The 15,881-nt window shown below is 44.4% G+C and overlaps 1 protein-coding gene across 4 annotated transcripts in view; it reads left to right on the top strand.

The window, feature by feature from the left end:
- The first annotated feature begins 12,700 nt into the window (after positions 1-12,700).
- LOC128694522 (ubiquitin carboxyl-terminal hydrolase 48-like) overlaps positions 12,701-15,881 on the top strand; it is a 208,848-nt gene continuing 205,667 nt past the window's right edge. For all 4 annotated transcript variants that reach the window (XM_070097910.1, XM_070097908.1, XM_070097907.1 and 1 more), the window contains exon 1: positions 12,701-12,855. In XM_070097910.1, coding sequence (XP_069954011.1) covers positions 12,845-12,855 — 11 coding nt within the window. In that variant the 5' untranslated portion in view covers positions 12,701-12,844. The remainder of the gene's footprint in view (positions 12,856-15,881) is intronic.

Raw genomic sequence — 15,881 nt, 5'->3', positions numbered from 1 at the left:
CCTGACAAATCTTGCAGTTTGCCGCATCCATTTGTAGTCTTTCCCTATTCTCATCTGTTTTTATTCTTATCATTAGTTTTACACCATCAGGAAACAGAGATACATCTGAATCAATCCCATCAGGTGTGGATGTGTGTACTCACCCATTTGTGGTTGCACAGGTTGATTCCCTCTTAGCCTCGTGGGCCCTATAGCACTTGGTCTTAAAAACTGCATGGAGCCTGTCTCCACCACTTCCTTTGTGTGTGTGCGTGTCTGTGTGTGTAGTCACCTATTTGTGGCTATAGGGGTCGATTCACAGCTCCTGGTTTCGCTGGTCGCTACTAGGTCCACTCTCTCCCTGCTCCAAGAGCTTTATCGTACCTCTTCTTCAAGTTATGTGTGGATACTCCCTCCACTATATCACGTTCCAGATTGTTCCACTTCGTGACAACTCTATGATTGTGTGTACTCACCTAATTGTGGTTGCAGGGGTCGATTAATAGCTCCTGGCCCCGCCTCTTCACTGGTCGCCACTTGGTCCACTCATCGTGTGAACCTAGTGTGTGTGTGTGTGTGTGTGTGTGTGTGTGTACTCACCTATTTGTGGTTGCAGGGGTCGATTCATAGCTCCTGGCCCCGCCTCTTCACTGATTGCTACTGGGTCCTCTCTCTCCCTGCTCCATGAGCGCTATCAAACCTCGTCTTAAAACTATATATGGTTCCCGTCTCCACTACGTCACTTTCTAGTCTGTTCCACTGCCTGACAACTCTATGACTGAAGAAATACTTCCTAACATCCCTTTGACTCATCTGAGTCTTCAACTTCCAATTGTGACCCCTTGTTTCTGTGTCCCATCTCTGGAACATCCTGTCTTTGTCCACCTTGTCTATTCCGCGCAGTATTTTATATGTCGTTAACATGTCTCCCCGGACCCTCCTGTCCTCCAGTGTCGTCAGGCCGATTTCCCTTAACCTTTCTTTGTAGGACAATCCCCTTAGCTCTGGGACTAGCCTTGTTGCAAACCTTTGCACTTTCTCTAATTTTTTGACGTGCTTGACCAGGTGTGGATTCTAAACTGGTGCTGCATACTCCAGTATGGACCTGATGTAAAAGGTGTACAGAGTCTTGAACGATTCCTTACTGAGGTATCGGAACGCTATCCTTAGGTTTGCCAGACCCCCCCTTACGCTGCAGTGTACTCACCTATTTGTACTCACCTATTTGTGGTTGCAGGGGTCGAGTCTTAGCTCCTGGCCCCGCCTCTTCACCGGTTGCTACTGGGCCCTCTCTCTCCCCGCTCCATGAGCTTTATCAAACCTCGTCTTAAAACTGTGTATGGTTCCTGCCTCCACTACGTCATTTTCTAGGCTATTCCACTGCCTTACAACTCTATGACTGAAGAAATACTTCCTATCTCTCTGACTCATTTTTGTGTGTGTGTGTGTGTGTGTGTGTGTGTGTGTGTGTGTGTGTGTGTGTGTGTGTGTGTGTGTGTGTGTGTGTGTGTGTGTGTTTGTGTGAATCATTTATTTGAAAAATCCCAGTGTTCTTGACCGACAGACGAGACAATTCTCAATTTCTCGCTGTTATCTGAAGATCCTCTCCAGTTTTCGATGAGTTTTACTAATTAATTGTTATTCTAGATTCAGCTGAGACAGGATCTCTGACTATTATTCATCACTTCTCCAAGACTATCAGTTGTATTCCACTTTCAACGAGTTCCTTCATTATTAAACGCTATTACGACATTAATATGCGGTCAGAGAGGAGGCGTTTAATTAATATTTCAATACACTGTGAGGTGGAACCTCCGAAACATCGCTTATTCATTAAACGGTTGAATGAAGGCGTTTGTTGTGTTGGCGAAAATGAATAAAATATTTAAATTATAAAAACTAAACGTTATTGTTATTTATCACACGTTAAAAAAAAAAAGTTTAAATGAAAAGTTATTAAAATATTTATTGATTCGTTATTAATTGCTATGACGTCCTTGAAAACAGTTAGGGGCTCTTCATCCATGGAATTGAACCATTCATCCCTTTCCTTGGATCGAACTTGACTGTTTGTCATTGCGTTGAGGCTGGTTTTGAAGAGCTATATCTATCCCTTGTCCTAAGTTTACTTGTAACAGATAAACTATAAATTGAAAATATGCATATCTAGTTGTACTCTAGTTCCTAGGTCTTTTGGGTATCCACATATTTTTGGGTCTGCATCCACAGGATGGATATGGGATGCCCAGTAAATTAATAGCCTCGGCGGCAAAATCTAATCAATTATTGATTCAGGATCTAAGATGTCTGTAGGTGATTTATGGACGGCAATTCCTTCCGGCAGTGTGTGTGGTAGACGTGATGGTGTTGAGGCTCCAGGAGGACGGCAGAGAAACGATGGCAACTTTAGTGTACAGAGGCGACTATAGTGTATAGAGGCGACTTTAGTGTACAGAGGCAACTTCAGTGTACAGAGGCGACTTTAGTGTACAGAGGCAACTTCAGTGTACAGAGGCGACTTCAGTGTACAGAGGCAACTTCAGTGTACAGAGGCGACTTCAGTGTACAGAGGCAACTTCAGTGTACAGAGGCGACTTCAGTGTACAGAGGCAACTTTAGTGTACAGAGGCGACCTCAGTGTACAGAGGCGACTTCAGTGTACAGAGGCAACTTCAGTGTACAGAGGCGACTTCAGTGTACAGAGGCAACTTCAGTGTACAGAGGCGACTTCAGTGTACAGAGGCAACTTCAGTGTACAGAGGTGACTTCAGTGTACAGAGGCGACTTCAGTGTACAGAGGCAACTTCAGTGTACAGAGGCAACTTCAGTGTACAGAGGCGACTTCAGTGTACAGAGGCAACTTCAGTGTACAGAGGCGACTTCAGTGTACAGAGGCAACTTCAGTGTACAGAGGTGACTTCAGTGTACAGAGGCGACTTCAGTGTACAGAGGCAACTTCAGTGTACAGAGGCGACTTCAGTGTACAGAGGCGACTTCAGTGTACAGAGGCAACTTCAGTGTACAGAGGCGACTTCAGTGTACAGAGGCAACTTCAGTGTACAGAGGTGACTTCAGTGTACAGAGGCGACTTCAGTGTACAGAGGCAACTTCAGTGTACAGAGGCAACTTCAGTGTACAGAGGCGACTTCAGTGTACAGAGGCAACTTCAGTGTACAGAGGCGACTTCAGTGTACAGAGGCAACTTCAGTGTACAGAGGTGACTTCAGTGTACAGAGGCGACTTCAGTGTACAGAGGCAACTTCAGTGTACAGAGGCGACTTCAGTGTACAGAGGCAACTTCAGTGTACAGAGGTGACTTCAGTGTACAGAGGCGACTTCAGTGTACAGAGGCAACTTCAGTGTACAGAGGTGACTTCAGTGTACAGAGGCGACTTTAGTGTACAGAGGCGACTTCAGTGTACAGAGGTGACTTCAGTGTACAGAGGCGACTTCAGTGTACAGAGGCAACTTCAGTGTACAGAGGTGACTTCAGTGTACAGAGGTGACTTCAGTGTACAGAGGCGACTTCAGTGTACAGAGGCAACTTCAGTGTACAGAGGTGACTTCAGTGTACAGAGGCGACTTTAGTGTACAGAGGCGACTTTAGTGTACAGAGGCGACTTTAGTGTACAGAGGCAACTTCAGTGTACAGAGGCAACTTCAGTGTACAGAGGCGACTTCAGTGTACAGAGGCAACTTCAGTGTACAGAGGCGACTTCAGTGTACAGAGGCAACTTTAGTGTACAGAGGCGACTTCAGTGTACAGAGGCAACTTCAGTGTACAGAGGCAACTTCAGTGTACAGAGGCGACTTCAGTGTACAGAGGCGACTTTAGTGTACAGAGGCGACTTCAGTGTACAGAGGCAACTTCAGTGTACAGAGGCGACTTCAGTGTACAGAGACAACTTCAGTGTACAGAGGCAACTTCAGTGTACAGAGGCAACTTCAGTGTACAGAGGTGACTTCAGTGTACAGAGGCGACTTTAGTGTACAGAGACAACTTCAGTGTACAGAGGTGACTTCAGTGTACAGAGGCAACTTCAGTGTACAGAGGTGACTTCAGTGTACAGAGGTGACTTCAGTGTACAGAGGCGACTTTAGTGTACGGTTGTCTTGGAGATCCCGCTGAGGCAAAGAAAGTAGTAACTACGGTATAACTTGGAGACAGTGTCAGCAAGAATAGTTAAGAGTAAATACTGATTAATTGCTTATAATGTACGTATATCCATTTCATATTAATGGTATTGCTTCAACGTTTCAGTAACAAAGGTACATAAGAGTTGCAAATGTGTCTTATCAACTTCTCGGTCTGTGTATTGTCAATGTGTTCATCTATATGTGGTTGTAGGGGTCGATTCACAGCTCCTGGGCCCCGCCTCTCCGCTGGTCGCTAATAGATCCACTCCCGGCTTTAAGAGCCTTGTCGTTCCTAGTGTGTTACCTAACCTAACCTAACCTGCCTGGAGTTTACCTGGAGAGAGTTCTCGGGGTCAACTTCCCCGCGGCACGGTCTGTGACCAGGCCTCATGGTGGATCAGGGCCTGATCAACCAGGCTGTTACTGCTGGCCACACGCAATCCAACGTACGAGCCACAGCCCGGCTGGTCAGGTACCGACTTTAGGTGCTTGTCCAGTGCCTGCTTGAAGACAGCCAGGGGTCTATTGGTAATCCCCCTTATGTATGCTGGGAGGCAGTTGAACAGTCTTGGGCCCCTGACACTTATTGTGTTGTCTCTTAACGTGCTAGTGACACCTGTGCTTTTCATTGGGGAGATGTTGCATCGTCTGCCGAGTCTCTTGCTTTCGAAGAGAGTGATTTTCGTGTGCAAGTTTGGTACTAGCCCCTCTAGGATTTTTTAAGCGTATATTATCATGTATCTCTCCCGCCTGCGTTCCAGGGAGTACAGGTTCAGGAACTTCAAGCGTTCCCAGTAATTGAGGTGTTTTATCTCCGTTATGCGTGCCGTGAAGGTTCTCTGTACATTTTCCAGGTCAGCAATTTCACCTGCCTTGAAAGGTGCTGTTAGTGTGCAGCAATATTCCAGCCTAGATAGAACAAGCGACCTAAAGAGTGTCATCATGGGCTTGGCATCCCTAGTTTTGAAGGTTCTCATTATCCACCTTGTCATTTTTCTAGCAGATGCGACTGATGCAGTGTTATGGTCCTTGAAGGTGAGATCCTCCGACATGATCACTCCCAGGTCTTTGACGTTAGTTTTTCGCTCTATTGTGTGGTTGGAATATGTTTTATACTCTGATGAAGATTTAATTTCCTCGTGTTTACCATATCTGAGTAATTGAAATTTCTCATCGTTGAACTTTATATTGTTTTCTGCAGCCCACTGAAAGATTTGGTTGATGTCCGCCTGGAGCCTTGCAGTGTCTGCAATGGAAGACACTGTCATGCAGATTCGGGTGTCATCTGCAAAGGAAGACACGGTGCTGTGGCTGACATCCTTGTCTATGTCAGATATGAGGATGAGAAACAAGAAGGGAGCGAGTACTGTCCCTTGCGGAACAGAGCTTTTCACCGTAGCCGCCTCAGACTTTACTCTGTTGACTCCTACTCTTTGTGTTCTGTTTCTGAGGAAATTATAGATCCATCTACCAACTTTTCCTGTTATTCCTTTAGCACGCATTTTGTGCGCTATTACGCCATGGTCACACTTGTCGAAGGCTTTTGCAAAGTCTGTATATATTACATCTGCATTCTTTTTGTCTTCTAGTGCATCTAGGACCTTGTCGTAGTGGTCCAGTAGTTGGGACAGACAGGAGTGACCTGCTCTAAACCCATGTTGCCCTGGGTTGTGTAACTGATGGGTATCTAGATGGGTGGCGATCTTGCTTCTTAGGACCCTTTCAAAGATTTTTATGACCTGGAGTTTACCTGGAGAGAGTTCCGGGGGTCAACGCCCCCGCGGCCCGGTCTGTGACCAGGCCTCCTGGTGGATCAGAGTCTGATCATCCAGACTGTTACTGCTGGCTGCACGCAAACCAACGTACGAGCCACAGCCCGGCTGGTCAGGAACCGACTTTAGGTGCTTGTCCAGTGCCAGCTTGAAGACTGCCAGGGGTCTATTGGTAATCCCCCATATGTATGCTGGGAGGCAGTTGAACAGTCTCGGGCCCCTGACACTTATTGTATGGTCTCTTAACGTGCTAGTGACACCCCTGCTTTTCATTGGGGGGATGTTGCATCGTCTGCCAAGTCTTTTGCTTTCGTAGTGAGTGATTTTCGTGTGCAAGTTCGGTACTAGTCCCTCTAGGATTTTCCAGGTGTATATAATCATGTATCTCTCCCACCTGCGTTCCAGGGAATACAGGTTTAGGAACCTCAAGCCCTCCCAGTAATTGAGGTGTTTTATCTCAGTTATGCGTGCCGTGAAGGTTCTCTGTACATTTTCTAGGTCAGCAATTTCACCTGCCTTGAAAGGTGCTGTTAGTGTGCAGAAATATTCCAGCCTAGATAGAACAAGTGACCTGAAGAGTGTCATCATGGGCTTGGCATCCCTAGTTTTGAAGGTTCTCATTATCCATCCTGTTATTTTTCTAGCAGATGCGATTGATACAATGTTATGGTCCTTGAAGGTGAGATCCTCCGACATGATCACTCCCAGGTCTTTGACGTTGGTGTTTCGCTCTATTTTGTGGCCAGAATTTGTTTTGTACTCTGATGAAGATTTAATTTCCTCGTGTTTACAATATCTGAGTAATTGAAATTTCTCATCGTTGAACTTCATATTGTTTTCTGCAGCCCACTGAAAGATTTGGTTGATGTCCGCCTGGAGCCTTGCAGTGTCTGCAATGGAAGACACTGTCATGCAGATTCGGGTGTCATCTGCAAAGGAAGACACGGTGCTGTGGCTGACATCCTTGTCTATGTCAGATATGAGGATGAGGAACAAGATGGGAGCGAGTACTGTGCCTTGTGAAACAGAGCTTTTCACCGTAGCCGCCTCAGACTTTACTCTGTTGACTACTACCTCTGTGTTCTGTTAGTGAGGAAATTATAGATCCATCGACCGACTTTTCCTGTTATTCCTTTAGCACGCATTTTGTGCGCTATTACGCCATGGTCACACTTGTCGAAGGCTTTTGCAAAGTCTGTATATATTACATCTGCATTCTTTTTGTCTTCTAGTGCATCTAGGACCTTGTCGTAGTGATCCAATAGTTGAGACAGACAGGAGCGACCTGTTCTAAACCCATGTTGCCCTGGGTTGTGTAACTGATGGGTTTCTAGATGAGTGGTGATCTTGCTTCTTAGGACCCTTTCAAAGATTTTTATGATATGGGATGTTAATGCTATCGGTCTGTAGTTCTTTGCTGTTGCTTTACTGCCCCCTTTGTGGAGTGGGGCTATGTCTATTGTTTTTAGTAACTGTGGGACGACCCCCGTGTCCATGCTCCCTCTCCATAGGATGGTAAAGGCTCGTGATAGGGGCTTCTTGCAGTTCTTGATGAACACGGAGTTCCATGAGTCTGGCCCTGGGGCAGAGTGCATGGGCATGTCATTTATCGCCTGTTCGAAGTCATTTGGCGTCAGGATAACATCAGATAGGCTTGTGTTAACCAAATTCTGTGGCTCTCTCATAAAAAAAATTAATTTTGATCTTCGACTCTCAGTCTGGTTAGCGGCTTGCTAAAAACTGAGTCATATTGGGACTTGAGTAGCTCACTCATTTCCTTGCTGTCAACTGTGTAGGACCCATCTTGTTTAAGTAGGGGCCCAATACTGGACGTTGTTCTCGACTTTGATTTGGCATAGGAGAAGAAATACTTTGGGTTTCTTTCGATTTCATTTATGGCTTTTAGTTCTTCCCGCGATTCCTGACTCCTATAAGATTCCTTTAGCTTAAGTTCGATGCTTGCTATTTCTCTGACCAGTGTCTCCCTACGCATTTCAGATATATCGACCTCTTTTAGCCGCTCTGTTATTCTTTTCCGTCGCCTGTAAAGGGAGTGCCTGTCTCTTTCTACTTTTACATCTACATCGAGTGCCACAGAGTTAATCTGTTCTAGGCATAAGTTGGGGTCTGTGTTGCTTAGTATATCTTCCCAGCTTATATCGGTTAGGACTTGGTTTGAATTTGGTGAATGCACCCTCGTGACTAATCTCATTATGTCGGTCAGGGGCTCCGCGCATACATGTCTGAACCTCAATTATGTTGTGATCTGAGTATATTGTTTTTGATATGGTGATATTTCTTATCAGATCATCATTGTTAGTGAAGATGAGGTCTAGTGTATTCTCCAGTCTAGTAGGCTCTATTATTTGCTGGTTTAAATTGAATTTTGTGCAGAGATTTAAAAGCTCGTGTGCGTGTGAGTTTTCATCAGAGCTGCTTCCTGGTGTTATTACTGCAACAACATTATTTGCTATATTCCTCCATTTGAGGTGCCTTAAGTTGAAATCCCCCAGGAGCAAGATGTTGGGTGCAGGAGCTGGAAGATTTTCCAGACAGTGGTCAATTTTTAACAGCTGTTCCTGGAATTGCTGGAATGCTGCATCCGGAGGCTTGTAGACTACCACAATGATTAGGTTTTGGTTCTCGATCTTTACTGCTAAAACTTCCACTACATCATTTGAGGCATTAAGCAGTTCTGTGCAAACAAGTGACTCTGCAATGTACAGGCCAACCCCCCCCCCCTTTTTCCTGTTCACTCTGTCACATCTGTATAGGCTGTAACCTGGGATCCATATTTCGTTGTCCAAGTGATCCTTTATGTGGGTCTCAGTGAAAGCCGCGAACATTGCCTTTGCCTCTGCAAGCAGTCCACGGATGAAAGGTATTTTGTTGTTTGTTGCTGGCTTTAGACCCTGTATATTTGCAAAGAAGAATGTCATCGGACTGGTGGTATTGTTGGTACTGGGGGGGGGATTTTTTTTTCCGGCATAAGTATCTGTATCTGTTGGTTTTGAGTGGAGGCCATCGACTGTGGTTCCACTCCAGGAATGACTGGATTTGGTGTACGATTTCTGCCATTTCCTGCCAGTTTTTTTTCCTTCCTGGCACTAAAAAACCTCTCCCTCTTGAGTGGCTGTGGCTACCCAGGTTTTCCCATGGCCTGGATGTTTTGTATCTTTTTGTCCCCTTTAGATGGTGTGCCTGGCAATTTAAGTTATAGCACAGTCTTTCCTGTACTGAAGAGGTACACATTTCAGGGTGAAAAAGCTTACAGGAAGGGAGTTTGCATTTTCCTGTTGTCATATGGGCACGGAATTTTCTAGGGTGGTCATAGTTGCACGTCCCGTCTGTTTTTCCAGATTTCCCATGTCTTCAGATACCAAGTGCATAGTATGTGCACAGGCTTGGTTTCCGTTTGCCTTGGGTTTCTGTGACTGCATTTCCTGTTGGTGCATGTTTACCTGTCTTGTTCCTATCCTCCCTAGCATCAACAATGGAGCTCCCACCAGTTGTTTTTGGTAATATATCCTCACTATTGCTAGTGGAGTCCTCTTGTTTGCTATTTCCTGTGGTATTTCTAGTTTGCAATATTGGTTTTATCTTATCTTTGACTACACTTGTTTCCCCACTACGGCTCCTGTCCCCTATGAGGTCATTTATATGTATTCCTTCCTGCGTATAATTCCCGACTACCTGGACAAAATCTCCAGCTTCACCGTTACTGTCTCCCAGGACAGCACCTCCAGCTTCACCATTACTGTCTCCCAGGGCAGCACCTCCAGCTTCACCATTACTGTCTCCCAGGACAGCACCTCCAGCTTCACCATTACTGTCTCCAAGGACAGCACTGTCAGCCCCACATTTACTGACTACCAGGACATCACCTCCAGCCTTACAGTTTCTGACTACATGGCCAGTATCAGGGGCAGTACCATTCAGCCCAGACTTTTTATGTTCCCATCTGTTGTAGAAAGCTTCCAGATTTTCTATGAAAGCAGCTTTGATGTTATCCTCTTTTAATACCCTCGTGATTTTAGTCCACAGATTTATCTCATTTGGGCATACCCAAAAACACTTCCCTGTTTTAATACTGCTTGTAGCTAGTTCTGATACGGGATGTTAGCGCTATCGGTCTGTAGTTCTTTGCTGTTGCTTTACTGCCCCCTTTGTGGAGTGAGGCTATGTCTGTTGTTTTTAGTAACTGTGGGACGACCCCAGTGTCCATGCTCCCTCTCCATAGGATGTTAAAAGCACGTGCTTCTTGCAGTTCCATAAGTCTGGCTCTGGGGCAGAGTGCATGGGCATGTCATTTATCGCCTTTTCGAAGTCATTTGGCGTCAGGATAACATCAGATAGGCTTGTGTTTACCAAATTCTGCGGCTCTCTCATAAAAATTCTTTTAGATCTTCGACTCTCAGTCTGGTTAGCGGCGTGCTAAAAACTGAGTCATATTGGGATTTGAGTAGCTCACTCATTTCCTTGCTGTCATCTGTGTAGGACCCATCTTATTTAAGTAGGAGCCCAATACTGGATGTTGTTCTCGACTTTGATTTGGCATAAGAAAAGAAATACTTTGGGTTTCTTTCGATTTCATTTATGGCTTTTAGTTCTTCCCGCGATTCCTGACTCCTATAAGATTCTTTAAGCTTTAGTTCGATGTTTGCTATTTCTTTGACCAGTGTCTCCCTATGCATTGCAGATATATTGGCCTCTTTTAGCCGCTCTGTTATTCTTTTCCGTCGCCTGCAAAGGGAGCACCTGTCTCTTTCTATTTTACATCTACTCCTCCTTTTTCTTAAAGGAATATGCCTTGAGCATACATCGAGTGCCATAGAGTTAATCTGTTCTAGGCATAAGTTGGGGTCTGTGTTGCTTAGTCTATCTTCCCAGCTTATATCGTTTAGGACTTGGTTTACTTGATCTCACTTAATGTTCTTGTTACTGAAGTTGAACTTGATGAAGGCTCCCTCATGACTGATCCTATTTTGTCAGTCTGGGGCTCCGCGCATAAATGTCTGAACCTCGATTTTGTTGTGATCCGAGTATATTGTTTTTGATATGGTGACATTTCGTATCAGATCATCATTGTTAGTGAAGATGTGGTCCAGTATATTCTCCAATCTAGTAGGCTCTATTATTTGCTGGTTTATGCTGAATTTTGTGCAGAGATTTAAAAGCTCGTGTGTGTGTGAGTTCTCGTCTGAGCTGCCTCCTGGTGTTATCACTGCAACAACATTATTTGCTATATTCCTCCATTTTAGGTGCCTTAAGTTGAAATCCCCCAGGAGCAAGATGTTGGGTGCAGGAGCTGGAAGATTTTCCAGACACTAGTCAATTGGTCAATTTTCAACAGCTGTTCCTGGAATTGTTGGTACGTTGCATCCTGAGGGTTGTAGCTAGACTAAATTTTGGTTCTCGATCTTTACTGCTAAAACTTCAACTACATCATTTGAAGCATTAAGCAGTTCTGTGCAAATAAGTGACTCTGCCATATACAGGCAAACCTTCCCCTTTTGCCTGTTCACTCTGTCACTTCTGTATAGGTTGTAACCTGGGATCCATATTTCGTTGTCCAAGTAATCCTTTATTTGGGTCTCTGTGAAAGCCGCGAACATTACATTTGCCTCTGCAAGCAGTCCATGGATGAAGGGTATTTTGTTGTTCGTTGCTGGCTTTAGACCCTGTATATTTGCAAAGAAGAATGTCGTCGGATTGGTGGTACTGGTGGTACTGGTGGTACTGGTGGGGGGAGGGGAACTTTTTTCCCGGCACTAATATCTGTATCTGTTGGTTTGAAGTGGAGGCATCGACTGTGATTTCACTCCAGAAATGACTGGATTTGGTGTACGATTTCTAACCTAACTTAACCTACCCTAACCTAACCTAGCCTAAACTAAACTAAACTAAACTAAACTAAACTAAACTAAACTAAACTAACCTGCCCACTCTACCCTAACCTAACCTAACCTAACCTGCCTAACCTAACCTAACCTAGGTGTGACAATTATTAGTAAGTAAAACACTTAGGTATCTTCCGAAACGTTTCGCCTACACAGTAGGCTTCTTCAGTAGAGTACAGGAAGTAGGCAGGAGCAGTAGAGATGTGAAGACGATGTAATCAGTCCATCACCCTTGAAGACTTAGGGTGATGGACTGATTACAGCCTACTATGTAGGCGAAACGTTTCGGAATAAAGCTGCCTAACTGTTGTCTATGTCTTACTTACCAACCTTCGGTATTGTATACCATTTTGACAGTGACTATTATTAGGAGAAAATGCATGTGGAATGGGGTAACAGCACACTGCTGATGTATGCATTTTTAAATAAAATGAATGTATCTAATATTTGACACGAAATATACATTTAAATAGTAAAGCATCACCCAGTTTTATGACTATTAATATTTATTTCTCACTAGCTGGTTTCAACAATTAATCTTTTGATGTCAGTGCTTGATGTAAGGAATATCAACTACCCTCACCTTACTTTAATCAAACCTAATTTCCTTTCATTCTCCAGGTGCTGTATGACCCTTACAAGTTTAGTGCTTCCTCACGAATATATTAATAGCGCCAAAAATAAATTTATACTCATGGTCAAAATGTTTACAATTACGATCCCTCAGTGAGACGTAGAATGCATACGAATGCAGACATGGATAAAAATTCACTTTATATCAACTATGGGTTCACTAGCAAATAAACGAATGATTGGGTAATTAATTTTTACTTTCCACATATTTTTGGTATTAGATAAACAGGCTAATTGGTGTTAAATAAGAAATAAATAACATTGTTATTGGTGGTGATGGAGTTGCTCAATGTTTGTTGGTGTTTACGCGGGGCCGAGGATGAGTCCATCCTGCCTGGCTATTATTGCGTGATATATCCTGCCCTCGTCTCTGACACTCACATGATACATACGCCAACACCTTCATAAACATTTTCGAGTAAAATGAAAGAAAAGTACGTGGTTTTGGGCGTTTCTTTAACGGTGTTGATGTAGTAAGGTTGTAGCTGGTGCAGGAAGGTCGTATTTTGTGTACCAGCTGACAGTTTTTACACCAGCTGACAGTTTTTGCACCAGCTGATAGTTTTTTACACCAGCTGACAGTTTTCACAACTGAGGGAGTAATATATGTGGCTTTGATGACCTTCTAGGGTCGTGCTTTGATGCTGGTGAAGAGCTGCTCTTGGTCCAAGGCTATGGAGCTGTCCAACACCCCCTACGGATCAAATTGTGTACTATATTCCACTTTTTTTTTTAATGTGTAATAAATTTTCGAGTATTTGATTTAGTCATTTTGACTTCGTTGTAGCTACGTAGGTATTTTACACATAGTTACCATGTGAAACAACAGTAATTCATCCATAAATAGCGTAGGTTTACGTAGTTAAACCTGCCTTCCAGGTCTCCTGGCACTATGACCCTCATGGGTTTAACTTTCGACCATGAATATTAATAATAATCACCTAGCAGCAATTGTTACTGATGATGGGCTCTATATCCTAGGACTCTGAGCTGTCCACCTTCTCTCTACAGTGAGAAATTTCAATTACATATACTTTATCAGGGTCTACAGGGTCTACAACAAATTCTAACCATACAATAGAGTGAAAAAGTAATGTGAAGGACCTGGGAGTAATAATGTCAGGAACTCGCCTTCAAAGACCACAACACTGTATCTACCTCATCTGCTAGAAAAATGATTGGACGGATAATGAGAACCTTCAAAAGGAGGGATGCCAAGCCCATGATTCTCTTCAAATTACTTGTTCTCTCTAGGCTGGAATACTGCTGTACACTAACTACCTTTAATGGCACACATAAGTACGATAAAGCTACTAAATTACTGGGAACCGTTGAAGTTCTTTGATTTGTATTCCCTGGAATGCAGGCGAGAGAGATGCATGATAATATACACTTGGAAAATCCTAGAGGGATTAGTACCAAACTTGCACTCGAAAATCATTCCCAATGAAAGCAAAAGACTCGGCAGGAGATGCAACTTTCCCCCAGTGAAAAGCAGGGACGCCGACGCCACGAGTACACTGATGGACAACACAGTGTGTCAGGGTTCAACACTTCATCTGCCTCCCAGCATATGTAAGGGGGATTACCAATAGACCCCTGGCTGTCTTCAAGGAGGCATTAGACAGGCACCTAAAGTCAGTACCTGACCAGCCGAGCTGTGGCTCATATGTCAGTTGCGTGTGGCCAGCAGTAACAGCTTGGTCGATCAGACCCTGATCCACCATGAGGCCTGGTCTCAGACTGGGCTGCAAGGGTATTGACCCCTAAAACCCTCTCCAGGTATACCCAGGTTCAATCCTGCAGTGGGTTGAGATATTTGAGGGAGTGGAAGGGATTGCCAGCAATGTTAAAGCCTGTCCTAGTATGACCTCTTCAAGGGATGCTCCTTGACATGGGGAAGAGGCTCTTGGTCTAAGGAATTAGACCCTTTGGTCTCCTTCCTCAGACTGACCCTAATTACCCTCCAATACTCCCTTCCCTATCCCATCTTTCTAATCCCCCCTTTTTTTTCCTTTCCTCTTCCCTCCCATCCCTCCCACCTCAGGGTTTGTTACCTCTCACTATCGTCCCATTGCTCTGACCAGTGTAATCTGCAAAGTGATGGAATGATTGGTGAATAGACATCTGATAGGGTATTTGGAGACTCACAATAGGCTTTCTCCTTGCTATTATGGCTTTCGCAAGGGCCACTCTATTTTGGACCCCTTGCTCCACTTAGATTCATATGTGTGATATGCCTTTGCTAATAAACATTCCATCCTAGCAGTCTTTTTTGATCTCAAGAAGGCATATGACACCACTTGGAGGTAGAACATCTTAGCCCAGGCCCACTCCTTAGGCCTCCATGGTAGTCTACCAACCTTCCTTGCTGCTTTCTTATCTGACAAACATTTTCATGTCCATGGTGGCGTCTCGCTTACCTCAGACTTTGTTTAAGCCGAGGGAGTCCCACAAGGTTGTGTCCTTAGCACTATCCTTTTTCTCTTGCCTACCTTCCATTCTTCCATCACATATTTGGGCGTCACTTTATGTGGATAACTTCGCTACAGCTTACGCAGGTGCTGACTGTTGCCTGGTAGTGGCCTCCTTTCAGGATGCAATTGACCAAGTTTCCCATTGGGCCACTTCTCATGGATTTAAATTGTTTAGTACGAAAACCCATTTCATTACCTTCACTAGGTGTCTTCTTGTCCCAGATATTCCTTTGTATTTACATGGCTCACGTATTCCAGAATGTGACATGGTCAAGTTTCTTCGCCTTTTCTTCAATTGCCGGTTGTCATGGAACCTCACATTTCCTCTTTGAAGGCAGCTTGCCATGGTCGGCTGAATCTCCTTAAAATTCTTGCACATCGCTCATGGGGAGCAGATTGTCAGATTCTCCTCTGTTTGCATTCCACCCTAGTCTTGTCCAAGCTGGATTATGGTGGCCAAGTCTATTCTGCGGCTTCTACAACTTATTCCAAGTTAGATAACCCTTCATCATCAGGGTTTACGTTTATGCCTTGGTGCCTTACGTTCATCCCCTGTTGAGAGCCTCTATGCTGAGGCGAATGTTCCTTCCTTAGCTGATTGTCGTGATGCTCATTGCTTTTGTTACTTTGTCCTCTCTCATGGCCTTTGTGTTCCTCCTACGTATAGGTTGGTTTCAGACTTTAGTAAGAGCCCCTGCTTACTCCGACTGTTTTCTCTTCATCTTCACTCACTCCGGTCTTGTTTCCAGTTGCCTCCCTTGTACGTTCATTTCGTGTCTGCCTTTTCCCTTTCCCCTTGGGAGGTTCTGACAGTTCATGTCTGTTCTCCCCTACTGCTGTGCGTCAAAGCTCTCCTACCTACGACTGCTTCTCATGCTCTTTCTTGATCACTTCCGGACGCATGCTCATGCTGTCACTGTTTATACAGATGGTTCTAAATTTTCTGATGGTGTTGGGTTCACAGCGGTGTTCCTTGATGATGT

This window comes from Cherax quadricarinatus, chromosome 60, assembly GCF_038502225.1.
Source record: "Cherax quadricarinatus isolate ZL_2023a chromosome 60, ASM3850222v1, whole genome shotgun sequence".
NCBI lineage: Eukaryota > Metazoa > Arthropoda > Malacostraca > Decapoda > Parastacidae > Cherax > Cherax quadricarinatus.
Note: the sequence above shows the minus strand (reverse complement) of the source record. Positions and strands in the feature narration are given on the sequence as shown.